This window comes from Opisthocomus hoazin, chromosome 18 (genome assembly GCF_030867145.1).
Source record: "Opisthocomus hoazin isolate bOpiHoa1 chromosome 18, bOpiHoa1.hap1, whole genome shotgun sequence".
Classification (NCBI taxonomy): domain Eukaryota; kingdom Metazoa; phylum Chordata; class Aves; order Opisthocomiformes; family Opisthocomidae; genus Opisthocomus; species Opisthocomus hoazin.
Genome location: NC_134431.1, coordinates 727,958 through 753,890, shown reverse-complemented (window position 1 = coordinate 753,890; position 25,933 = coordinate 727,958). Strand labels below are relative to the sequence as shown.

The following is a 25,933-nucleotide window of genomic DNA, read 5'->3' as shown; positions in this document are numbered from 1 at the left end:
TGCCCCCAGTGAGCATGGCACTGAGCTGGCCCCTCGGGCTCTGTCCCAGGCAGACGTCAGGGCCCCACGGCGCACAGCTTCCCATGGCACAGCAGCACCCAGCCTCGGGCACCGCGCAGGCTGGCAGCCGGGTGCTGCCACCACCCTGGAGGTCTCCCGGAGAGCCAGGTCCCTCGGCAGCGGAAGAGCGAGACCGGAGACAGACGGGCTGCGCGGCGGGAGGGCTGTGCTCAAGGTACCCCAACGCCTTCCCACACCACCGGCAGCCCAGGCCTCCACCTGCATTTCTGCTCAGCAAAGCACCACGCCGAGACAGCACCGGTGTTCGGAAGGGCAGAGGAGGTGACAGACTCCAGATCAAATAAGCTCAAAGCTCAGCCCATGAGTAGAAAATCAGCCCAGCTCAGGGCTAGACCTCACCCAGGCTTTGAACTCACCCATCCTCCCCAAGGAGAGGCCTGACCCTGCCCACAACAGCCCTGGGTGGAGGGTCTAGCTCTGGGCATGACCTGCTGCCACGGCAAGGAGTCCTCAGGCCACCAGAAGAGCAAGCCCTTCACCCTGCAGCACCCCACCTGGGACACCAGAGCAGCTCTGCACCCATCCCCACCGCCGGCCCTGTCACAGAGCACACCCCGGCACTGCCCGGCAGCTGGAGGGCAGCCCCTGCTCTGCCTTCTCACCAGCCTGAGCCCGCTTCGAGGTGGAAGCTGGCAAGCTGAACCCTCGTGGGCAGCCTCCCATCACCCACCTGGGCTGGTGACCCCCTCCTCAATGCTCCACTGACCACCAGTGAGCCAGGAAACCACGCTGCTGCCGAGCCCCAGCGAGGTCTCGCTCCCGGACGCAGAGGGACAGGCAGGAGAGCTTGGCCTCCATGCAGACACATCTCAACACACAGGCAAGAGGCCAGCCCACCACTGCTGCCCAGCGCGCTCCCAGTGTGTCCCTCAGCACCCTGGGGGAAGTGCCCCTCCCCTCCCGCTGGAGCACGGCACACCTTGGCAAACGTGGAGCCCTTCCCCTCAGACTGGATGGTGATCGTCTGTGTCCTGCGCTGGAGGATCTGGTCAATGTCTTCCTCGCAGAACTTCGATCCTTCATCCTCCTCGTCCATGAGAGCGCCATAGGCACCCTTCCGCAGCAGGTCCTCCACCTCCATCTTTGAGAGCTGCTGAACCTGCCCGAAACACTGGGGCGTCACCAACCTGGCACAGCAGGAGAAGGCTCTTCCCTCTGCCCCAGGAGGGAGGGCAGAGATGCCCCAAGCCAACCCAGACCTCCCGCTGCTACACCAAAGAGGTCACTTCAAAATGCTGCCCAAGGGACTGTCATGAGCTTCAGTCCATGGCACCCAGACACAGCACCAAGTGTCCCCCAACCCTGTGGCAGCGCAGGGACAGCCTGCCAGGCCAAACAGCAGCAACGCCAGTGCCTGGGACCAGGCTGTCCCTCTCCAGAAGCCTGCCCAGGCCTCTGCTCCGACCTAGCAGTGACGTGCAGGGGGAGGAGGAGAGCTCTCCCACAGCACCCTCGCCCAGCCCCCCTCTGACAGCCAGCCTACCCCGTTGGTGCTGCCCTTGCGGTTGATGTCCTGCAGCACAGCCTTATCCAGGCCCAGCTTCAGGCTGGCCTTGTCGAACATCTCCCGCTCGTAGGAGTTCCTGGTGATGAGGCGATAGACTTTCACCGCCTTGCTCTGCCCGATCCGGTGGCAGCGAGCCTGAGCCTGGAAGCGCAGAGGGCAGAGCGTCCAGCACAGTGAGCCCGGCAGGACGGGGACCGCGTCGCTTGTGGGACCCTGCACCCGCACCCACCCCTCGCCCACCTGAGCCACAGCCGACTCCCGCCCACCCGAGCACCCTCATCCAGTGCTTGTGGCTGACCTGGCAGGGCTCTGCCTGCGGGTGCTGGTCGGTGCCAGGCCTGCACGGCTGTGGAGCAGGAATCAGAGACCCCAGCACCCCCGGGCACGGACACAGGGCTCAGGCTGGAGCCTTGGCTCTCTGCAGACGGGGGGCAGCCGACACTTCAGCCCCTCCAACACCAGGTACGGACAAATGTTGCCTGGTCGTGCTTTCAGAGCCACACTGTGGTCTCCCCCGAGACACGTCCCCTCTGTCGCCCTCCTGCTGGTGCTCCCAGCCCGGTACCCCACGGCCAGCACAGCCGGGTGCTGCTGCCCTCCCCTCCCCGGCTGGCAGGAGCGACGGGAGTCGTGCCGCAGGACCTCCCGGCAGCCCGGCCCCTCACCTGGAGGTCGTTCTGGGGGTTCCAGTCCGAGTCAAAGATGATGCAGGTGTCGGCAGCAGTCAGGTTGATGCCCAGCCCGCCCGCCCGCGTGCACAGCAGAAAGACGAAGCGATCCGAGTCGGGCTTGCAGAAGCGGTCAATGGCGGCTTGGCGCAGGTTCCCGCGCACCCGCCCGTCGATGCGCTCGTAGGTGTACCTGCTCCGAGAGGGGAAGAGGCGAGAGCAGGGTCACAGCGGGGCCTGAACTGCCTGCAGCTCACAAACCCCTTCTTGCTCCTTCCCCCAGGCTGCGTGCGGGCACACAGGCAGCTGGGACTTACTGGCAGGCCCCGGGCACAGGAGGAGGCTCAGGCCCATCAGCCAGCACACGCTGTGGTTGTTCCCCAAAGTCATTCCTTCTACCACGGCAAAATCATCACAACCCCACACATGCGCGTGGATACGCGGCTCATGGGAACTCAGACCAAGGGAAAGGCTTTGCATTTGGTCACTCCTAGGACTAGCCCTGGGCAGCACAGGATGCACGGGTCAGATCTGCCCAGCTCTGGGGTCCCTGCACCCACCAGCAGTAGCCTGTAGCTCAGACCCTTCGGTACGTGGGCCAAATCCCCACCCCGGGCTGCTTCCATTCTGTATCTCCAGTGCAGGATGGGGGGGACGTGGAGGAGCTGCGGTGAACGCGGAAGCCTGTACTAACCGCCTCTGGATGAGATAGTCTTCCAGGATGTCGAGGCAGCGCACCATCTGGGAGAAGATGAGCACCTTGTGCCCGCCGGCGATCAGCTTGGGAAGCAGCTTGTCAATGAGCACCAGCTTCCCGGCTGCCTGGATCATGGCCTGCAGCTGGAAGTCGGCCGCCTCCGGGCTGTGTGTTTTACGGAAGTCTTCCAGGATCTTCTCCTCCGCCCCTGCCAGGTGAGAAGGGACGTGAGCGCTCGGCGAGGCTAGCAGTGTGGCTGCCCCCAGCCTCCCACCCAGGGCAACAGCAAGCCACCACGTGAGGAACAGAACCCATGCAGTCAGTCAGATCTAGTGAGGTTGGCTAGAGACCTCCAGAAGCCCCTCCGCTCCTGTGGCTCTACTCCTTCTTCAGGGCTCGCACCAGCTCATGGCAGAACATGCCAGGCTGAGATGTTGGAAAGGGTCCCATGCCAGAACACCCCCAAATATAGCGAGCCTTGCAAGACCCTGAGGTGGCCACCAGCAAGCGGCACTTGCAGGCAGCTGGGCTGCCCATGAGGGCAACAGGGCAGATGGCTGCATCCCGTGCTGCGCCTGGATGCACAACCACACCAGCAGCAGACGGTGTGAGGGCCTCAGCTGGCCCCCAAGCTCAATTAGCTCTGCAGGCAGTGACCAGTAAACATTGGAGTGATACCCGTGTCCCCCTCTCCTGTGCACAGCCCTCACCATTGATGAGGTACGGGTGATTGCAGCACTTCCGCAGCTCCATCATGGTGTTGATGAGGTTGGGCATATTGTGCTGGTTGGCACCCTTGGAGAGGAAGGAGAAGTTCTTCTCCAGGATGGCCCGGTAGTATTTCTTCTGGATATTGGTCAGCTCCACCTCAATGATGGTTTCCTGCTTGGGTGCCAGATTCTTCTCTACATCATCCTTCAGCCGTCGCAGCATCATGGGCTTCAGGATGGACTGCAGCTTCTTCACCTGCCAGAGCAAGCGCAGAGATTCACTGCCCTCCCTGCACATGGTGGTAACAGCGGAGGGACCCGCAACGCTAGAGCCTCCCCCGGCTGGAAACCCGTTACAAATGACCCTGCAGCGGCTGCTGACAGCCAGGACAACTTCAGGGTCTGGCTTCCTTGGGGCAGGCCCGTGAGTGACCAGCCCTGGGACATGAACTCCACACGCTTCTGCTGCCAGCTGCTTGGGGTGGATGTGTCTGCTGCAGGAGGGGAGCTGAGAGCTCTGACAGCAGCTGAGATTCTGGTTGCTCCTCGTGCCTGTACCTGCTCCCTCAGCACGACGATCTTTGTGTGATCTCCACTTAAGCCAGACATTCGCACGGCAGCGAGACAGCCCAGGGGAGTGCGCTGCTCTGCATGACCCATGCTCAAGAGGAACCTTGGTGGACGGCTCCCCAGGGGAACCTGACCAGGGCGACCGACACCTGGACTCGCTGATCTCACCCCCCCGCCCTCCTGTCGGTGTCGGGGACGGAGCAGGGGAGGAAGCCGGGCGAGCCGTGCTGCCAGGCATGCGAGGGTGGGGAGCAGACCCCTGCCTCGGCACAGGCCGGCCTCCTCTCGACAAAGCAGCGCTGGGGGCCCTGTCACAGCTTTTGCTTCTCCCAGCATGAGGAGGCCTTCACCTCCATAAAGAACGTCTGAGTGCGTGCCTGTCTGGTGACCATGGGTCCCAGGGGCCTGTGCTAACAGTCACCAGCATCACTCTTCCAGGTACCTGCTCCTCTGTCTTCAGGTCTCCAAACTCGTCCAGGAAGGCTGTCTCTGAGGGGAACTGCTGCGGCTCCAGGAAATTCAGGAGACTGAAGAGCTCCTCCACCGAGTTCTGCAGGGGGGTCCCTGTCAGCAGCACCTTGTGCTCCTGGGTACACACAGAAAACAGGTTGAGGGCTCAGACCTGCTGGCTGGGATCCAAGCAATGCTCCTCGTCTTCCAGCCTCAGGGGCACTCTGGATGGCCCTGGGGCACACACGCTCCCCAAAAGGCCCGCCCAGCCATGGCGCCAGCCCTGACCCAGCCACTGCCACGCAGCACTGTCTTGTGGCTGCCAGGACGCTCCGCTGGATGCGTCCCCGTCCAGCCCTGTGCAGCAACAGCCGAAACCAAGCAAGCCCCACCGCCCCCCGGCCTCAGCCCTGCCCTGGCACAGGACCCGCAGGCAGGGCTGTGCGGGCACCGGACGGCAACGCTGGCAGGGCCCAAGCCTCCGTGCACCCGTGGGCAGGATGTCCCTCTTCAGGGCTCGGGTAGAACAGGAGGGAACATGGCCCAGAGCCATGTGATACCAAGGAGCATCAGGGACCTTCTGCTAGGGCCAGCGTGAGCAGGATGCTCCGAAATCAGCAGGGCCACGTATGACTGTGCCAAGCGTGCGCTGGGAACACGGAGGAGCTTTTATTAGAGGTTCACTGTGTGGGCACATGCGCAACGACAGGAGACAGGGGTCCAGACAACCCCCCAAGCCCGGGGGTGTGAGGAGCAGACGACCCCTCAAGGAGAACACGCTCCCTTCCACGTGCTGACACCTCGGGCTCTGGCTCCAGGCACCACAGCGTGCTGCCTCCCGCCGCACACCAGCCCCTCGGACCCAGCAGTGCCACTGCCTCGCTGCTCAGGCCAGTCCTCCCGCCCAGCCTCAAGCAGGGAACACCCCCACGAGTCACCAGCTATGGAAGACAGGCAATTGTAGGGTGGGAGGCTCCCACATGACTTCTACAAAGGAAGGTGACAGTTAGGAAGCGGGGCCAGCAGCAACCCTGCTTTGCCCCAGGCTGCTCCCAACCCAGCAGGGACTTGCCCAAGGCACACAGGGATGGGGAAACAGCAGGTTCTCTGGGAACTGGAGACACAAGACTAGCAATTTTAGGAGGCCCGGCCCAGCTACCGGTGAGCGTGATGGAAGCTAGGTAGGGCCGGGAGATCCAACAGGCCTGATGGCCCTCAGTCCAGCAGACAGCAGCGCTGCCTTTCCTGCGGCTGGAAAGGAGCTGGACGTCCAAATTCATTTCTCACTGACCCCTTTTTCACCATGCACAGTCCTGCACCGCCATCCCTGGCACGGACTGGTCCAGCTGGAACACTGCAGCCCTGCTCGCTGCGGGGTACAAGGCACACCACGGCCGGAGGATGCTGCGCACGGCCGGCCAGCAGCTGCCCCGCGTGCTGCAGCAGCCCAGGCTGCCAGGGAGCGCGCGCAGACGGGAAGGCACCAGGGCACTTGGCCTGCTGTGGGTCAATATTCCACTTCAGCAACAAGGAGTTTGTGCTGGCTGCAGGGCACCAGCGCCTCATCCATCAAAGGGCCCCCCTGTCGCTGGCACTGCTTCAGTGACCTGATGGGTGCTGGACGGTTCTCCCTCTGACAGGGAGCTCTCAGCTCTGGCACTGGGCCTGAGCAGCTGGCAGTGGCATCTGACTGCTAGGCATGGCCACCTCCGGCCCACCCTGCTCTCAGGACATGCTCACCAGGGCCATCAGCTTCAGCCCCTCCAGCAGTTTGCAGTTCCTGTTCTTCAGGCGATGGGCCTCGTCAATGACCACGCAGCGCCACTGGATCTTCTTCAGCTCCGGGCAGTCGGCAAGGATCATCTCAAAGGTGGTGATAACCACCTGGAACTTGAAGATCCCAGGGAGAGGGTTACCCTAGGGAGACATAAACCATAGGCAGCGCTTGACTCCTGCAGGGCAGCAAGACACTGTTAGACATCCTGTCAACACATCAGTGTTAGCATCTGGCTCCTAGCCGGGATTTCCCCAGGTTCATCTCTCTCAAGCAGCGGGCAGGTTCCCGCAAGCCTCCTCGTGGCTGCAGGCTGCGTCTCTCCAAACCAGGCACTGCTTCAGGGCAGACAAACAGGCCTGGACAAGAACTGCGGCTGGGGCTCTGCTGCATTCTCCCCTCTCTGCATGAGCTGGGTCTGTTCTTCACTCATACACAGTGCACTCGGAGCCCATGCCAGCAAAGGGGTCTTAAAAGATCACCTGTCCCTCTCCAGATGAACCACAAGCTCCACATGCAGCTCAGGGCTTCCCAAGTCAAGCAAGCCAGGGCTGGGGGATGCATCCTGGGAGTGTTGTGTGCATCAGTCACCTGTGTGTCCCTGTACACCATCTCGTACTGCTGGATCATCTGCCGGCTGATCTGGCTGCCGTGGTACACGATGGCATTCATCTCCGTCCAGGTGCGGAACTCCCTCTCCCAGTTGGTGATGGTGGAGAGAGGTGCGATGATGAGGAAGGGGCCGTGGATGCCCATCAGGAATATTTCTGAGAGGAAGGTGATGGACTGGATTGTCTTCCCCAGCCCCATCTCGTCGGCCAGGATGCAGTTCTTCCTGCAGAGATGGACAGGGGCAGGTGAACGTGGCTGTCAGGGGCAGGAACCACCCTGTCGCCAACTCTTCAGTCGGACATCAGGCACATCACCTCCACCCACACCTCTCTGGCCTTCAGCGTGGAGGGTGAGGGGACACTGGCACAGTGGCCCAAACCGGTCTGGGTAAGCCACACTATCCAACTTCTTGCAAGATGACGGACTCAAAGTTAACGTGAAAGATGCTGTCCTTTGGGTGCACACCAGGCAGTGAAAGACGGATCTGATGGCCTGCTGCAGCTGAGAACATGCATATTCCTGCACTCCTGCCCACAGGAATGGGTCGCCAGTAGCCTGGCCAATACCAAAAACCAGGTGTACTTCAGACCCATAGCTAAGCCCTACTATCTCCAAGGCTCATCAGCGTTTACCAGGGAGAAACACTCCTAAAGACTCAAGTTGCAAAGCTAAAACAAACACAGTTTTTCTGGCAGCTGCCTGCCAGCTCCAGCTCTGGCAGGTCTCGGCGGCTGCTCTGTCAGGCCCCTGTTTATCAGCTCTGCTCCCCCAGCTCTGCCGCTCCCGTGTCTGCACGCAGCGGGGCCCCACGGCCAGCAGGACTCCGGCCCCTCCTCACCTGTTATACCAGTTAAAGAGCAGCCAGTTCATTCCCTCCAGCTGATACTCCCGCAGCTGGTTGCTGTTCTTATACTCCCGGGACTTCTCCAGTTTCTGCCAGGACTCAGATGCCGGGCGCTCCTAGGAGGAGAGAGCAGGAGCAAGGTCCAAGGAGAGGAAGAGGCGAACGCTCCGTGAGGCCAGACCCCACTTCTGGGGCTGTGCATCACGACAACATTTCAGAACAGTCATTGACAGCTGATTCACAGCAAGGTCTTGGCCCCCAGATCCCACCCTCGGATCCTGCTAACTAACCCATCTGGAGGGAGGACATGGGGCTTGCACTGCAGCAGCAGGGACAAGAAGGTCAGCACTGCTGGACCTTGGCAAGTCACAGCCAGCCCCTGCCTGCCCAGGGCAGCCAGCTGCCAGCCGGGTACGTTACCTCTGGGTACGTTACCATGTGCTTGATTTCTGGAGGGATCTGGAGGGCTTCAAACTCTTTAATCTTCCCCGGGTCAACATCCTCCTCCAGCTCCCAGGTGCTCTCCTCATAGGGCAGCGAGCACCACTTCACCAGGTAGTGAGTCACCTCCTGCGGCGCGGAGAGACGGGCTCAGAGACAGCGCAGGGCTCACGGCCGCCCAGCCCCAGCGTGCAGCGCAGGCTGCGAGGGAGAGCCAGCCACAGGGACGGCCAGCGGCCCCCCACCCAGCCCTGCGCCCAGGGGTCCCTGGGGACAGGGCTCAGGGCGCTCAGCGACGACACGTGATGCATGCTGTGGGTCCGGGCCCCCTGCCCAGCCTCCCTCCCTCCGCAGGGTGAGCAAGCGGTGCAGCCACTCACCTCCCCGGTGTCCGGGTCCTTCGTGTGAGCCACCTCCAGAATTCGATCAACCTCCACGTAGTCCGGGTTGAACAAATCCTCATCAGGCTGCGACAGCAAAGAGGAAAAAGAGAGGTAAGTTCAAGGTGATTCCAGGGTTAAACAGATGGCAGGGACGAGTAAGCAGCTGTGGGACATCGGTCCCCGGGATGCCGCTAGCTGTGCACAGCACACCGAGCGCCCCGGACACAGGTACGCGACGTCTGTCTCGGGGCAGGGAGGACGCTGGAGCCCCGCGGAAGGCAGAGGTCTTGCTTTGGAGCAGCCACGGGCTCCGTGCTGCCCTTGCTGGGAGGCAGAAACATCCTGTTCAGCCCATCTGGCCCCAGCACATGAAGCCCTGAGCCGTATTCTCCAGCTCACGCGCAGCGTTCAGAGCTGTGACGGCCACAGCACCCGACAAACTCCACTCCTCTGCAAGGGCAGACACCTCACTCTGCCTCTCTCCCTCCTCACCCTCAGCTCAGCTGTCACCAGCAGCACCCACTCCTGAGCTCAGCCCCCCACCAGCAACACCTGGGGAGGAGGGGGCTTCAGGCTAGCAGTGGTCTTCAGAGAGACACGTTCTCCAGGGCTCGGGAAGGAGAAAAAACAGGCTTCTGCGTTCGCAGCTCCCCAGGCCCCAGTTAGCCACCGGAAAGCGGCCCGCTCCCTGCTGCACTGTCAGCGGCGCGGTGCGTGCCAGCACACGCCTTTTCTTTGCACCCTGGCAAAGACCCCGGACAGCCCCGGGAGGGAGAAATCCGACACAGCCCCCAGCTTTCCAACTACAGCCATGGAGAGCTGTTCACAGCCTGCTGGCCTCACTTACACCCGTAAGGGGCAGCTTGAGGAGATCCGACAACTATCTCTGGAGCAAGATAAATTAGAGAACACCTTTCATATTCAACAAGATTAATCTGCTTATAGAACAGAGCAGGCAGGGGCTGCCCTAAGCCCAAGGATTTATAGCTCCCTCTCTCCCACAGCACCTCTCTCTCCCCCCACGAAAGCACCTCCAGCACCGCACGCAGCCCTCCCTCCCACTGAGCAATGCTTCCAGGGTTGGCAGTGCCAGGCAAGTGACATTTCTCACCCTGCCCACAGCTCTGCCAGGGACACCACGGCTGTTCAGGGCACTGCCATGGCCCCTTGGCTCCAGCATGGCTACCTGCTCACCCTGTTGTGCCGTGCCCTTGTTCAAACCACCCGGGCAGCTTGAGGTGCCGCGCTGCTGCCCAAGCACTGCCACGGTGCCAGGGAGGGGGCACAGGCAGGGCTCTGGGCAGCGCACCGGCATCACTGAGCTACGGCAGAGCTCAGGCAGGGCAGGCACAGCTACACGGTGAGCGCTGCCTGCTCACTCCCAGCCCCGAGTTTCGGCCCCGGAGCCGGACTTGTCTGGGCAGGGAGGTGCCGGAGGCAGTGCCCAGCTCTTGGGCTGCTCGTCCACCGCACCGGGCCCCGGTGTGCCGGGGTCAGGCACGGCTGCTCGCTGCGCTCAGCGCTCACCTCTGTAAAAATATGCTTCATCTGAGCCTGCTTGTTCCGGAAGCGCTTTATCTTCTGCGAGATCCTGGGGTCCTTCTCCAGCTCCTCCAGAGTTGCCCACTTACAGTGGAGGTAGGAGCTGCAAAGGAAAAAAAAAAAATAATCAACAAAACATGACCAAAGAGGCCTTTGGGCCCGATCCCATCCGCCATGCAGACCAGCAGGGATCTCCCAGAACACCCAGCCGACGCCTTGCCAGGTGAAACCCCAGACGGGAGGGAGCCGTGGCCCAGGTCCACGCCAAGACTGAGCACTGCGGCTGCGGTGGCTTTGCTGCTTCCCACGGCCGGGGCTGGCTCCGGAGGACAGGGGCAGCAGACAGGGATGCTGGGGCTGCAGCTGGGGATGGGACGGAGGGGGAGCGCCCAGCCCTCGCTCCTGCATGCACAGGGCCCTTTGCCGCGGCGCAGAGCACCACGACGCCACACGTACAAGTTCCTGTACTTGACGTAGAACTCCTCCATCTCTAACGCCAGGCCTCCGGGATGAGCCTGAAACCAAGGGAAAGAGAGCGACAGTCAGAGCCTGCCAGGAACCGGGGGGCACCCTCGGTGGCCTGGCCGTGGACAGGCGTCCCCTGCCCCGCCACGGGCTGCCGGCAGGCTGAGCCCCATGGACGACGAGGAGGGCCAGGCACTCGGTGTGCTGCCCGCCCCAGAGGCTCAGCGGCCCTGGGGAACGTGGTGTGAGAGCACCCTTGAGCACAGGGGACTCACCTCCGGGGCATCAGCCCCGGCCTGACTCTTCACCGGCTTTCTGGTGCCCACGTCAGGAAAGGCACCACACTGATCACCAACCCAGAAAGGTGCCAGTCAAGGCACAGCCCAACAGCACCCAGCGAAGAGCGAGTGCAAGGAATGGCACGGCAGCACCCACTCCTGCTACGTCTCATGTCTCTGCTGCACAAGGCAGCCAGGTCCCGTCTGTCCTCTGCCCAGGGACCTCCAGCCCCACTGGCACCTTTGCCACTCACCTCCTTCTGCACCATCCTGGAGGCAAGGATCTTCTCAATGATATTGGCGTCATCCTCGGGAGGCTCCTGGGGGCAGGAGAGCAGAGGGTTGTTTTCCCAGCTCACTGCGTGGCCTCCAGCACCCTCCCAGCGCAGAAGGGCTGCTTGCTCCCCCGCCAGCCCACCAGAGCCGGCACAGCGGGCGCTGGGAGAGCCGCGCTGTGGGCACCCTTGCTGGGTGCGAGGGTGCAGGCGCCGCCAGTCCAGCTACACTCGCCCTCCGCCTGTGCTCCCCAGGCCAGCAAGGCCACCGCACCGTCGGGTTTGGCTGTGCGGGTCCTTCCAGCTAGACCAGGGCGGCCGCAGAGGGTGGGAAGTCTCCCAGGAAAGAGGAGGGGGCTTGGGCGCTTCTGCCCCAAGACTCAAGGAAGAAAATACGCACGTCTCCTGCTCCCAGCCACTCTCCATGCCACATCTCCACCTTCCTTGGCATTTATACAACCCTATAATGTTAGATGGCCCAAGGGCCCCAGCAGAGCAGGGAGCAGGTCTGTCGGGCCCTGCCACAAGCATCCTCCATTGCTGCTGCCTGCCCACAGCTGCAGGACACAGCCACCAGCCGCTCAGCCCCACCGCTGTCCACGCAGCTCCTCCATCCCTCCGCCAGCTTTGACTCTGCCGTGAGGAAAGCACGCCGTGAGGCCGCAGAGACCTTCTGCTGGCCACCCAGGGGCTCCCACCCCGCTCCCTCATGCTGAGCTGTGCTGGAGGTGGCCCTAACGCTGTTCTGCTTCCAGCTCCGAGACAGCAGGTACGGGGCAAGTGGGGAGGTCGAGGCTCTCCTGGCCACAGGCTGTGGCAGGACCAGCCCCACCGAACACCAAGGGACAGGAGAGCTCGGCTTGTGCCTGTCTGCACTGTAGCAGGAGGGGCATGGAAAGATTAAGAGGAGAGGACAGACAGCAGAAATGTAGAGCTTGCCTGAGCATTAGAAATATCAGTTCTGCCCTGGCTGAGAGATGGTGCGGCAGCAGGAGTGCAGAGCGCAGAGCAGAAAGGAGGAGGACTCTGTTCATCTCCTCCAGACAGAGGCAGAGTCTGGTTCAAGGCAAAGCACCCCGGAGATGTTCCTTCGCAGACTAGAAAGACCCCTCCATGACAAACACAGGGCAGGCTGGGCACCCCACACCGCTCACCCAAAAGGCTCTGGAAAAGCCAAGGCGGTGCCCAGGGCTGCAGGAACCCCTCCATGACCCAGCCCCCCGCCAACCTGCTGCCTCGGCACCCACTGTGATGTGGGGCAGGGTGCTGCACCCAGCACGGCAGCACATCGAGCAGGGGAACAGCAGCTCTGTCTGGGCCCCTCGGCTGCGGTCCTCAGGCCCAGAGCAGGATTGCTGCCCTGCTTGGCGAGCTCTGCCCACGCCATGGCAACACGGCCGAGGGGAGCACATGGCGATGCTCCCGCTGCACCCACTGTGCAGTGCCCTGTGCCCCGCGCCCGGGTGTCCACCCCAGCGCTGCCGGGCTTGACCCTGGCCAGAAAGGATTCATGTGAACGCGGCCAGGGGCACGGTGCTGCCATCGCAGTGACTGGGAGCTCCCACGCTGCCCCGCGGCCCGGCCGGCTCGCCCGGGCCCGCGGCTCATCGCTGGCAGCCCGCGGGCTGCCGGAGGGGCCCTGCACCTCCCCACAGAGCTGCCGAGGAATGTGGCCAGGATCCAGGGGGCACAGCTGCCGGTCCAGGCCATGGGGACAGCAGCCCTGAGGCCTCCGCACTCCCACCTCGCCCTGCTGGGTCTGTCCCGACCCTGGGAGCAACCATGGCCGGGCCGGGCCAAGCCTGCTGGCAGGAGCCCAGAGCAGTCCCTCAGCAGGAGCCTTGCTGCCATCAGACACCAGCCTTAATAATTCATCTGGAGCAGCAGAAGCTGAGGTGCAGACGCGGGACGAAGAGGAGAGCGGGGTGGCAGGACGGACACGTGCCAGAGGCAGCCCATTCCCACCTGCTGTTGGGATGAGTGCCGGGAGCCCAGCTGGGACACGGCCGCGGCAGCAGCCGCAGCGGCGCTGGCAGCACCTCCAGCGGACGCGCGGCAGCCCCGGCAGCATCAGGCCAGGTCTCATCTACCAGCTTAGCAACGGAGCTGACTAACTCACACCAAAGACTTGTGAAGAGGGGACATGGGAACACTACGAAAACAATCAGTGACCATTATTATCTGGCAGCTTTGTTAGCGACCAGGGAGAGGGAATGAGCTGCAGGATCCAACACACAGACCCGCAGGAAGGAGCTGCCAGCAGCCAGAGCTGAACCAGCGGGCAGAGGAGGCCGGGCAGCGAGGCCCAGACTGCAGTGGCACTGCCCGGCCCCGCCACGCTGCCCGGCAGATCAGCTCGGCTGGCAGGCGTCACCGGGGCGTCTCGACACTCCGAGGCACTGATGGAGAGCAGCAATGTGGCAGGAGATGGTGACCTGGCACCTACAAAGCCCTCGGCTGGCAGAGACACAATCACAGACCAACCTCCTGGACAGGAGCTACAGGGAGAGGAGCCAAAGATGGGCACGGGCAATGGGTGGGTCATGCCTTCAGGGACATGTCCAGCTACCTGACAGGCTCCACAGGCCTTAGTCTCCAAGCAGGAGGGACGCAGTTGGACCTGCACGCCTCCTGCCATCCCTTTGTGCGCTCGCAGTCCCTGCAAAGCCCACCTGCACCCTCCCAGACAGGCACACTCCCACCGCACCCTCATGCTGCGATCTCCCCCTTCACAGAATCACACAATCCTTAAGGTTGGAAAAGACCTCTAAGAGATCATCAGGTCCAACTGTCTACTCATCACCCCCACGCCTGCTAAACTGTGTCCCCAAGTGCCTTATCTACTTGCTTTTTGAACCCCTCCAGGGATGGGGACTCCCTCACTGCCCTGGGCAGCCTGGTCCAAGGCCTGACCACTCTTCCAGTAAAGAATTTTTTCCTAATATCCAATCTGAACCTCCCCTGACACAACCTGAGGCCACTGCCTCTCGTCCTATCACTCGAACCTCAGCACTGACACCCTTGGGACACCCTGCGGGAGGCAGGAGGCCCTGTCACCCTGGTCCCACATCCAGCCCTACCTCTGCCTGCCATGCCAGAGTAGAGGCGGAGAGCGCGGAGGTTCGCCCAGCTCCCAGCACGGCTATTGTCTCGCCGTCATCGTCCACCACCTTGAAATCCAGGTCCTCGTTGTACTTCCTCCTCTTCACTTGCCGTCCTGAGCGGCGTTTCTGCATATGGGATGAAAAAAGCAGTTGGGGTGAGATGGGTGGACCAAGGACCTCCTCCTTGCTTGGGTGGAGTGGAGAAAGCCCCAGGGCTGCCGGTTCACCAGCCCCACCACTTGTCCCGGTGGGATGGAGGTGGTGGGAAGAACAGGCAGCCCTTGGAGGTGAGCCCATCACTGCGGTGCCAAGGTCTCCATCCATGCCTGACCCACCTGGCTCCACCAGCGCCCAAGACCTGAAGCGGAGGAGCCCTCGGGAGGCACGCGCAGCTCCCCAGCTCTGCAGGGCTGACCTGCCTCCTCGTGCTGTGCCGGGAAACGGGAGCTGCCAGGAGCCATGGAGCAGAGGGAAACTCACGGCTGAGGGAGGTGCAGCGCCCAGGGCAGCAGCACGCACCTAATCCTGGGCCACCAGCTGCGGGGTGGCTGGCAGGCCCTGTCCCCGCAGGCTCCCGCTCCCCTCTGGGGCCGGGGTCTGCCAGCCACGCTGCTGACAGTGCTCTCCGACCGCCGCGCCCCGGGGCCCGGCTCTGCTCCCCCTCAGAGGCAGCCGGGATGTCCCCCGCCAGCAGCCAGCGAGGGCTCTGGACATACCTGGCTGTCGGCTGACTCCGCCGACTCCTCCGGGCTCTGCACGGACGGGCTCAGCAGATCCTGATCCAGATCCAAACTGTCCACTGGTATCTCATTTTTCCTCTTCCCTTTCTTCTTCTTCTCCACAGGGGTGTCCTTGCTGCCAAGACAGACTGACAGTTAGATCTTGTCCTAGGGATCCCCGGGGAGTGCCTGCAGGCACCCACACAGGGCTCTGCTCCCACCGGACCACCCAGAGGGAGCTCAAGGCTCCTGGGGCCTCCCCCAGCACTGGGGATCCCCAGTTCGCGATGCACATGAATTGCCATCAAGTGTTTCTCCATCCAATTCCAGCACACTGGGATGAAAGGGCCCACCACCCTGGCCTGGTGTGGGGCAGAAAGGGGCTAGGGGCTCGCACCGGCCAGGGGAACAGGCCCACAGGGGCTGCAGGAGACGGGGTTCAGCTGGTGGCCAGCCCCCACTGCTCCTTCAGCACGGGGAGCCCAGACGCGGGAGGTCAGGACGCTCTGGACAGTGGCTTGGGCGCGCGATGAGCCGGGAGGAACCAGGCCAGCCTCTCCCCTCCGTGCGGGGTGCCCCCTTCCTCGGACCACGAAGTCTCCACCACGAAGGCAGGTCCTCTGCCCCAGCCAGGAGACCGAGACAGGGACCCACCTCCAGCGCAGGCGCAAGGAGGATCTCCCCACCGCCGACCCCAGTGGGCCTGGGCAACCAGGAGTCTGCTCTGAGCAGAGCGCTCACAAACACATCCCGCGTCGACGGGAGCCGGGAATACAGTTCAGCAGCTCCAGAGGCAACCCGTGTCCCAGCAGCCCGGAGACCAACCTTCCAGCCCAGCCTGAGAAGCGCTGGCCATCCTGCCGGCCACCTCCCGCCTGCGCTGCAGAGCCCTCCAGACCCCAGTAAAGCCTGAGACCAGCGCTGAGGCAGTAGCTGCTCCAGCTTGGGGTTTGTCTTCCTTCAGCCACAGCACTGATCCCGTCCCGAGATGGCAGCTGAGCAGGGGCTGGCCTGTGCCTTCAGCCGGAGGGAGGCAAGCCCTGTGATGGCCACAGACCCGGGAGGACGCAGGGCCCAGACTCCCACCGGCGCAACGGCCCACCATGATGCCCACCGCCGCCTCCCAGGGCCTGCCGGGAGGCTCGGTCCCACCAGGCAACTGCCCTCCATGCTCAAGTCGCGGAGGGGATTTGGGCCCTGCTCCTGGTGAACGCCACCACCTTCCCACCAACACAGGACGTGCAAAGACGTCTTGAGAACTGGCTGAATGGCAGAGCTCAGAGGGTTGTCATCAGTGGCGCTGAGTCTGGTTGGAGGCCGGTAACCAGTGGTGTCCCCCAGGGGTCAGTACTGGGCCCAGTCCTGTTCTACTTCTTCATCAATGACCTGGATGAAGAGTTAGAGTGTACCCTCAGCAAGTCTGCTGATGACACCAAACTGGGAGGTGTGGTGGACACACTGGCAGGCTGTGCTGCCATTCAGCGTGACCTGGATGGGCTGGAGAGTTGGGCAGAGAGGAACCTGATGAGGTTCAACAAGGGCAAGGGCAGGGTCCTGCACCTGGGGACCATGGGGAGGAACAACCCCATGCACCAGTACAGGCTGGGGAGGACCTGCTGGAGAGCAGCTCTGTGGAGAGGGACCTGGGTGCGCTGGGGAATGACAGGTTGACCAGGAGCCAGAAGTGTGCCCTGGCTGCCAAGAAAGCGAATGGTCTCCTGGGGTGCATTAGGAGGAGTGTGGTCAGCAGGGCGAGGGAGGTTCTCCTCCCCCTCTACTCTGCCCTGGTGAGGCCCCATCTGCAGTGCTGTGCCCAGTTCTGGGCTCCCCAGTTCAAGAAAGACAAGGAGCTACTGGAGAGAGTCCAGCAGAGGGCTACGAGGATGAGGAGGGGACTGGAGCATCTCCCCTACGAGGAGAGGCTGAGGGAGCTGGGCTTCTTAGAATCATAGAAAGTTTTGGGTTGGAAGGGACCCCCAGAGGTCATCTAGTCCAACCCCCCCGCAGCGAGCAGGGACACCTCTAACGAGATCAGGTTGCTCAGAGCCCTGTCCAACCTGGTCTTGAATGTTTCCAGGGATGGGGCCTCCACCACCTCTCTGGGCAACCCGTTCCAGTGTTTCACCGCCCTCATTGTAAAGAATTTCTTCCTTCTATCCAGCCTGAACCTACCCTGTTTTAGTTTAAAACCATCACCCCTCGTCCTGTCACTGCTGTCTCTACTGAACAGATTGTCCCCATCTTTCCTGTCGGCTCCCTTTAAGTACTGAAAGGCTGCAATCAGGTCTCCCCGCAGCCTTCTCTTCTCCAGGCTGAACAAGCCCAACTCTCTCAGCCTGTCCTCACAGGAGAGGTGCTCCAGCCCTCGGATCATTTCTGTAGCCCTCCTTTGGACCCGCTCCAACAGCTCCATGTCCTTCTTGTACTGAGGCCTCCAGAGCTGAACGCAGGACTCCAGGTGAGGTCTCACCAGAGCAGAACAGAGGGGCAGAATCACCTCTCTCGACCTGCTGGCCACGCTTCTCCTGATGCAGCCCAGGACACGGTTGGCCCTCTGGGCTGCCAGCGCACATTGCCGGCTCGTGTCCAGCCTTTCGTCTGTCAGTACCCCCAAGTCCCTCTCAGCAGAGCTGCTCTCGATCAGCCTGGAGAAGAGAAGGCTGAGAGGGGACCTTAGAAATGCTGATAAATACCTGCAGGGTGGGGGTCAGGAGGATGGGGCCAGACTCTTTCCAGTGGTGCCCAGCGACAGGACAAGGGGCAACGGGCACAAACTGAAGCAGAGGAAGCTCCAGCTGAACCCGAGGAAGAACTTCTTCCCTCTGAGGGTGACGGAGCCCTGGCCCAGGCTGCCCAGGGAGGTTCTGGAGTCTCCTTCTCTGGAGATATTCCAGCCCCGCCTGGCCGTGGTGCTGTGCCCCCTGCTGTGGGTGACCCTGCTTGGGCAGGGGGTTGGGCTGGGGGACCCACAGAGGTCCCTGCCAACCCCGAACACTCTGTGTATCTGTGATTCTGTGAAAGACACAGCCCAGCCCCGTGGCATGCCCTCGGGGTCAGGGCCACCTGTCCCACCACGGCACCAGCACCCACCACAACCTGCCTGCGTCATGGCACGTGCCCAGGAGGCACCAGGCTGCGAACCAACACTCCCAACGCGCCTGCCCATCCTTACCCTCCGCAAGGAACACGGTTAAGGGAAAGATCTCAAAGAGCTGGCGCCTGTCCCTGGGCTGAGCAATGTCCCCTTCCTCACCCACAGCCCCGCCACCCATCCCCTCCACAGCCCCGCCACCCATCCCCTCCACAGCCCAGGCCTGCACAGCGCAGAGGAGCAGTTACTTTCAAAGCCACGTCGAGGTTCTACCCCGGTTTCATGAGAAAAATCACTGCTTGCCTGGGACCGGCAAAAACTGAGCCGCTAAAACCCCGCTGTTCAGGCCAAAAACGCCCTGACTGCGCACGCGCGCTTCATCGGAGGCCCTGGAAACGCTCTGCGAGCGCTGCTTCCACCCGAGCAGGAACTCCCGAGATATTGATGCGTACGCCGCAATTAACAGCTGCTTCATTCGTGAGCCAGTAGCTGGCTATGATTAGAAACAATTTAGAAGAAATTACGCCACCATTATCCGCCACTCCGCGGGCTCCCCGCAATCGCCCCGCGCGCAGGCAGTGCTCACCCTGCCTGCCGCTCGCCTTCCCTCCCGCGCTGCCGGGGCCCCGGGTCCCCCCCGCCTCCGTCCCGGGCAGCGGGCGCAGCGGGACAGACGCACAGCCCTGCTCCCGGCAGAGCTTCCACCCTGACACCCACGGGTGCCCCCGCCGCTCCTCCCGAGGGGGTCTGCTGGCGGCTGACCCGGCGTCTGAGGCTACAGCCCGAGAAGAGGCTCGAAGAGGGGCTGCAGAGGGGGCAAGCTGCAAGGAGGACCCACGGGTTGGACTCTCCACGCAGCAGAGGTGGACCTAGGTCCTCTGGAAGGTGCAGGTGAGCAGGAGGAAGCACCACAGGCTCAGCCCCGCGGGGACAGGGCATCAGGAACGCACTGAGCTCTGCGGCACTCCCGGACTCCCACACATGGTTCCTTCTGGCCACACGATGTGTTACCGAGTTGTATTAATTGGTCTTTTTTGCACAAAGTGACCTCTTCACCAGGGCTCCCAGCACAGCAAGCAGGTTCCCCTTTGCCCCCCTCCTGGTACCCCCAGAGCCTGCCGTGTCCTTGCAGGAGGGATCAGGGTCTCCAGCTCTACGGCTGGGGTTACCCCACCCCCACGCCTAGCAGAGCGACCTGCCCACCAGCTACCCACGGCAGGTCACACTGTCATGGGCTGCTTCTAGCGCCCTGGGAAGTCACCGCTGGCAGCTAAGGGTCCTGCCAGGGCGGCAACGAGCTCCTGGACAAGAGCCATGAGTACCTCCAGGAGCCCAAGCCTCCACAGTCCAGTGAGGCCCCATCTGGAGCACTGCGTCCAGCTCTGGGCTCCCCACTTCAAAAAAGGTGAGGAGCTACTGGAGAGAGTCCAGTGGAGGGCTACGAGGATGAGGAGGGGACTGGAGCATCTCTCCTACGAGGAGAGGCTGAGGGAGCTGGGCTTGTTCAGCCTGGAGAAGAGAAGGCTGAGAGGGGACCTTAGAAATGCCTACAAATATCTGCAGGGTGGGGGTCAGGAGGACGGGGCCAGACTCTTTCCAGTGGTGCCCAGCGACAGGACAAGGGGCAACGGGCACAAACTGAAGCAGAGGAAGCTCCAGCTGAACCCGAGGAAGAACTTCTTCCCTCTGAGGGTGACGGAGCCCTGGCCCAGGCTGCCCAGGGAGGCTGTGGAGTCTCCTTCTCTGGAGATATTCCAGCCCCGCCTGGCCGCGGTGCTGTGCAGCCTGCTCTGGGTGACCCTGCTTGGGCAGGGGGCTGGGCTGGGTGACCCACAGAGGGCCCTGCCAACCCCTGCCATGCTGGGATCCTGTGATTCTCCTGCTTTGGTCTGGCCCCAAAGGTCCCATCGCAGGGGTGGACCTCTCTGAACTGCCCATATAGCATTTTCTTACTGGTGGAGCGGATGTGTCACCAGGACAGGCTGCTAGTGGCATCCCTCATCCCAGGATCCTCTTCCGTGCCCAGTGCTGCCTTTACACGGGCCGCATCCTTCTCTTCCCTGCCTGTAGCCCCTGTCCTTCCCTCTTCACCTGCAGCCCCTCCGCTGCAGCCCTCCTCGAGGCCTTGAGGAGCCCCTCCCTCACCCCCCTGGCACCAGTCCGCTTCATCTGCCCATCCGCATCTGCTCTGGCTCGTCGGCCCTGACTGAGCAGGGCCTTGGATTCCTCCTGTGCAGAGCCCCAGGATGGAGGGGGATCAGAAGTGACAGCGCTGCACAGCTGAGGGACCCGTCGGGGACACTACGCCCAGCTCTCGCCCTGCTGAGCTTCCCGCCAAGCCTGGCTACCCCACACCTTCTGCTCCCCACCAGCCCACACCACGGGCACTGCCGCCCACCCGGCACCTGCCCTGCAGCCCTGGCCTCTGCAGGACCCGGCCGTCGGCGAGCGCTGAGGGAGCAGGGCTGCGGAAGACCCGGGGCTTGGTCCTCGCCCCGCACCCGTGTCCTGCGGGCAGCCACGGCGGGAGGGAGGTGGGAGATCTCCCACAGCCTGGGATGCCCATCCTGGTGACCACTTCCAGGAAAGTGCCCTCAAGAAGCTCCACCAAGCTGGTGTTCTCCAAGAAAGAAAGGTTTTGCTGAAAAATTCCCAGCTGGCTCTTGTACTAATCCTGTTAACAGTAGAAATATATTCATCCTATGGATAATTTCCAGTACCCGAGGTGGGCCCAGCTCCAGTTGACAGCCCTGCTTTGGACCGGGCTCCCCAGAAGCACTTGCTCTCACCAGCCCACGGCAGTAAACGGAACGACGCTGGTACTGCCAAGACCTGCTCTGCTATCTGCACACATTCCCACGTAAAAAGAAACCAGGGCTAAGAAATCAGCGCTTCTGGCCAATCAGCCTGTTAATTAAAGGACGAGGAATCACCAGAGGCAGCGGCGCTGGGCTGTGCGCTACGAGGGAGTCCTCCGGCCTCCCCCCGCTGCCGGCCTCGGCTGCCAGCACAGCTCCGCAGCCGCGGCGGAGGGACAGGTCCTGCCGCCCACGAGACAGAGGAGATGGCACGTGCTCCACCATCCTCGCAAACCCGGGCCGAGGGCCGAGGGCAGGCCCGCGGGGAGCCTTGCCTGCACAGACAGCCCAGGGCGAGGTCTGTCTCACCCACATGCCCTCTTGCTCCAGCACAGGCAAGGCAGGCTCTGCCACACAGCACCTCGCTGTCCCGTGAGACAGCTCCCTCGGGTCCCTGGCCCCCAGGACCAGAGGCACAAAGGCCAGGCCAAGCAGAGACCGCGACGCTGCGGTCCTCTTCTGGATCTGGGCTCTCACAGGGCCTCACGCCAAGAGGGCACCTGCCTGTGCTGTCTCTGCGTGGCCGGAGAGCTCACCCCGGCCTCCTGACCGGCTCGCCCAGCACGAGAAGCCCGCGTACCCTGCGACGCGGTGGCCCAGCACAGCTCTCGGCCAAAGGAGCCCACCGCCGCGTCCACACCAGGCACAGAGACAAGGTCACGCCACCACCCACCTGCTCTTCCGGGGTCTTGATCTGGGGCCAGGCTCACAGCCGCTCCTCTTGTCTTTAGGCTCCTTGGGGACTTTGGGTTCCCGAGGTTTCCGGGGCTTCTTGGCCACCTCCCTCTGCTTGGGCTCCTTCGGCTTCTTGGGCTCCTTAGCCTTTTTAGGCTCTTTTGGTTCTTTAGGCTCTCTCCTCCTCTTTGGTTTCACCTCCACGGCTGCTTTTTCTCCCCCTTCCTGCTCTCCCAGATCCTTTTTCTTCCGTTTCTTCTTCACCCCCGTGCCCCCGCCCCCGCTGTCCTGCATCCCATTCTGGGTGCTCGTCCGCTTCTGGGGAGCCCCGTCGGGCTCCTCCTCCGGGCACTGGCACTGTCCGCCCGCGTCCGTGGCCGTCATCGTCACCTCGCGGGACACCTCGTCCTGCTCCTCGCTGCTGGCAAAGGGGTCCTGCGCCCTGCACTCCCAGGCAGCCGACATCGGGGAGCAGCTCAGCGCTTCGAAGCTTGGCGGCTGCAGAGAGAACAGAAAGGCGGCGTGTGAAGCAGCTGCCACGTACAGACAGCGCAGGCGCTGCGTGCAGGGCGAACCGCGGCCCCAGCGAGGCTCCCATCACCCGGGCGCAGCGCGGACAACGTCCCTCGAGACGCGGGGGCCCACGGCTAACGACTACACACACGGACGCAGCTCAAAGGGGAGGACCCCCCTTCCCCACCCAACGGGGGCCGCCAGGTTGGAGAGGCCGTTCGGCTGCCCGCCAGCCCACGCGGGTCCAGAGCGGAGGTGGCTGCCGCTGCGCCGTGCCCCCTGGCACTCCCCACATCCCATTCTGCTGAGACCCGGAGCGACCCACGCGCCCTCGCCACCCCCTGCCCGTGACCGTGGCTGCGGCCACGCCAGCACCGATCCCTCGCGGCACTGCCGGGAGCTCACCGCGCCGGGCGCCCAGGCAGCTCCCTAGGCTCTCTGAGCTGCTCCTCTGGCCCCGCACCGGGTCAGCCAACCCCACAGCCTGCACAGGAGAGGGCAAACTGTCCACCCACGGCCACCCGATTAACTCCTCCTTCCGACGCACGGCCACGACCAGAGGGAAGCTGCGGCCGTGCCCGGGCTGGCTCACAGCCGTGGGGCTGGCAAGTCAGCCCCACAGCGTGACTGGAGCTGGCGACATGGTCCTGCTGGTGGCTGTTTGGTGGCTGTCCCACGACACAAGGCGTGGGGCTGAGTCCCTGCCAGGCCCATCTCGCCAGCCCGGAGGTGGCACCTCCTTGGAGCAGCTGTGGGGTGGCTGGTGGGTGGCCGGGGTGGCCCGGGGCAGAGGGGTGCCTGTGGGGATGGCGGCTGTGCTCGCCCCGGCATCCTGCACCCACCGCTGCCCCGGGCCAAGGGTGCTGGTCCCTTCACAGCCACCTCCCCGGTGCTGAGGAGCCGGCGTCTCGGGCAGCAAGGCCCCGCGGAGCCCTGGCACCACCCGGCTCTTCAGAGACCCCGGAGCTGCGGGAGAGGACACAGACACTGAGAGCGCACAGGCTGAGGACCGGAGCCAGGCGCGGGGCAGTCCGCATGCTCGCATTTCTGACTCTAGGAAGCGTTAAATGGAAGGAGCTGCCAAGGGGACAAGCCCCTGCGTGCCCCTGCAGCCACCGTGAGCGGGGCTGCCGGCACGCCTGGCCCCGGCCGGGCTGCACCAGCACTCTGCCCCGGCAGCCGCCTCCAGCGCTCTGCCCCGGCCCCGCTGCCCGTCTGCGCCGGCGACCCGCGACGGGTAGAGCACCCGTCCCGTCACACGGACGAGCCACCACACTGCGCCCGAGCAACTCGGGGCAGAGAAAACCAGCACTGCAGACGCTGCCTCTGAGCCCACAGGCTGAGCGACAGGATCGGGCCCAGCCTCTGCATTCCTAAAATCTTGCAAGCTGAGGATCAGCTGGAACAATTTACTGGATTAGCTACAAAGCTCCCAGACCCCCAAGAGTCTGGATCTCCTTCTGCTTCTGCGCCGAACAGCAGCCAAGTGCAGATACCAGACGGAAAGACAATCTCCAGCATCCTTGCGCAGCAGGAGGGTGAACTACTCCTTCCCAGCCACAGCTTGCAGCCCCGCGTTTGGCGAGCGAGTGCCCGCTTCCAGGCAGGCCACCCAACGAGCAGCACGTCTGGGTGCCGCAGTGCTGGTGCCATCCAGGAGCGGGCGACGTCACCCGCCCTGCCGCAGAGGGATACCCCGGCTCCCCCACCGGACCGGACTGGGAGCGGTGCTGAGCGCCTGGAGCAGCTCCGTCCCCGGCAGCCTGGGCCTGGGGGAGCCGAGCCACGACGGCCAGGCACAGCGACGTGGGTCCCTCCTGTTGCGTGCACCGGCAATTCCCAGAAAACCAGCGTGGAACAGGGTGGGCCGAAACAGGCTCATGATTTCCACCATGGCACACCAGCCAAGTGGTCCAAAGCTCCCCCCTGCCCCCTCTGCTGTCTGCAGCTACGGCTCCAGCCCAGGCGACGGAGCCCCGGCAGGTCCCACGCACCGTCAGCTTGGTGGGGTCCGCCTCGCGCTTGCGTTGTGCCGCTCAGGCAGGCGGGAAAGCGCATCTCAGTGACCGCTGATGAAGACACCCCAGCCTGCCACGAGCCCTGCTGCAACGGAAGGTTGAATGCTTTACAGAAACAGCCACGAGCTGCCAGAAGGTTTGTGAAAATGCAAGCAGTCCTTCTGCTCCCCCTGCATCACCTCCCGGCTGCCAACAGCCCCTCCAGGCTCTAGGCAAGCCTACTGCGATGGGAGCACAGAATCACAGAGTGTTCGGGGCTGGCAGGGCCCTCTGTGGGTCACCCAGCCCAGCCCCCTGCCCAAGCAGGGTCACCCAGAGCAGGCTGCACAGCACCGCGGCCAGGCGGGGCTGGAATATCTCCAGAGAAGGAGACTCCACAGCCTCCCTGGGCAGCCTGGGCCAGGGCTCCGGCACCCTCAGAGGGAAGAAGTTCTTCCTCGGGTTCAGCTGGAGCTTCCTCTGCTTCAGTTTGTGCCCGTTGCCCCTTGTCCTGTCACTGGGCACCACTGGAAAGAGTCTGGCCCCGTCCTCCTGACCCCCACCCTGCAGATACTTAGAGGCATTTCTAAGGTCCCCTCTCAGCCTTCTCTTCTCCAGGCTGAACAAGCCCAGCTCCCTCAGCCTCTCCTCATAGGAGAGATGCTGCAGTCCCCTCATCATCCTCGCAGCCCTCCGCTGGACTCTCTCCAGCAGCTCCTCATCTTTCTTGAACTGGGGAGCCCAGAACTGGACACAGTACTCTAGATGAGGCCGTGCCCACCCCAGCACCCCTCCCAGGCTGCGCTCCAGGCCCCCAGATCCAGCAGCGCCAGCACTGTGCCGTGGGATGCCCCGTGGGCACCAGACGTTGCAGTCTGCTGGGTCTGTTGGTACTGGTCAGCAGCTGGAGCAGCCAGAAGCTCCTGGCACAGGCCCTGCCATGAAAGGGCCATCAAACACCGGCCTGTGGGACTGAGCAGCTCTTTGCACAGGCAGCAGAAGCACGCAGGGGCAGGGAAACCAGGCTCCTCCACACCGACTGCGGGCAAGGGACTGCCAGCCCCAGAAACCCTTCGGCACCCGAGACCGCTTCGTTTGTCTCGAGGGGAAAAGGCTCCACGTCTTGCTCCCGCAAGTCCACGGCAGCTCCTGCCATCCACACAGGACTGTGCTGCCGAGTACAAATCTGCAGTCACAGAACCTCAGCATGGCAGGGGCTGGCAGGGCCCTCTGTGGGTCCCCCAGCCCAACCCCCTGCCCAAGCAGGGTCACCCAGAGCAGGCTGCACAGCACCGCAGCCAGGCGGGTGCCAGTCAGAGCTCGACACGCTGCTGCGAGCCAGGCAATGGGCTCTTCCTACTTCCCCTTGATGAGGTTCAGTTTATCCTGGCTTCTCATCAACAGGAAAAGCCTGAGGAAGCAGTGCCAGCGTTCTCCGTGCTCCTGCGCGGCTTCCAAGCACGCTCGCAGCCCGCCTGCGGCAGCCCGGCCGGTCCTTTGCGGCAGGCAGGAGCACACCGTGCCCGACTGCATCCAGCCGCACGAACCCACCTGGGACCACGGGCACCACCACACCCGGCACCACTCAGTACCACAAACCGCTACGGTACGGGAAATCCCCACCGATTTTGTTAAATCGTGCTGCCGTTCTAAGTGGCTTCTAGTCCTCAAGGTGTGAC

At 63.3% G+C, this 25,933-nt stretch overlaps 1 protein-coding gene across 6 annotated transcripts in view; it reads right to left on the bottom strand.

Moving 5' to 3' along the window:
- CHD6 (chromodomain helicase DNA binding protein 6) overlaps positions 1–25,933 on the bottom strand; it is a 95,541-nt gene that overhangs the window by 31,555 nt on the left and 38,053 nt on the right. For 4 of the 6 annotated variants that reach the window (XM_075438910.1, XM_075438915.1, XM_075438913.1 and 1 more), the window contains exons 2-18: positions 21,743–22,242; positions 15,118–15,256; positions 14,378–14,527; positions 11,277–11,342; positions 10,736–10,794; positions 10,265–10,382; positions 8,735–8,821; positions 8,334–8,483; positions 7,908–8,029; positions 7,049–7,292; positions 6,424–6,600; positions 4,676–4,819; positions 3,664–3,919; positions 2,951–3,161; positions 2,254–2,449; positions 1,565–1,729; positions 1,001–1,180 (exon numbers count right to left, since the gene is read on the bottom strand). In XM_075438910.1, coding sequence (XP_075295025.1) covers positions 1,001–1,180; positions 1,565–1,729; positions 2,254–2,449; positions 2,951–3,161; positions 3,664–3,919; positions 4,676–4,819; positions 6,424–6,600; positions 7,049–7,292; positions 7,908–8,029; positions 8,334–8,483; positions 8,735–8,821; positions 10,265–10,382; positions 10,736–10,794; positions 11,277–11,342; positions 14,378–14,527; positions 15,118–15,256; positions 21,743–22,209 — 2,931 coding nt within the window. In that variant the 5' untranslated portion in view covers positions 22,210–22,242. The remainder of the gene's footprint in view (positions 1–1,000; positions 1,181–1,564; positions 1,730–2,253; positions 2,450–2,950; positions 3,162–3,663; positions 3,920–4,675; positions 4,820–6,423; positions 6,601–7,048; positions 7,293–7,907; positions 8,030–8,333; positions 8,484–8,734; positions 8,822–10,264; positions 10,383–10,735; positions 10,795–11,276; positions 11,343–14,377; positions 14,528–15,117; positions 15,257–21,742; positions 22,243–25,933) is intronic. The other 2 variants (XM_075438914.1, XM_075438916.1) reach the window with 1 other exon arrangement.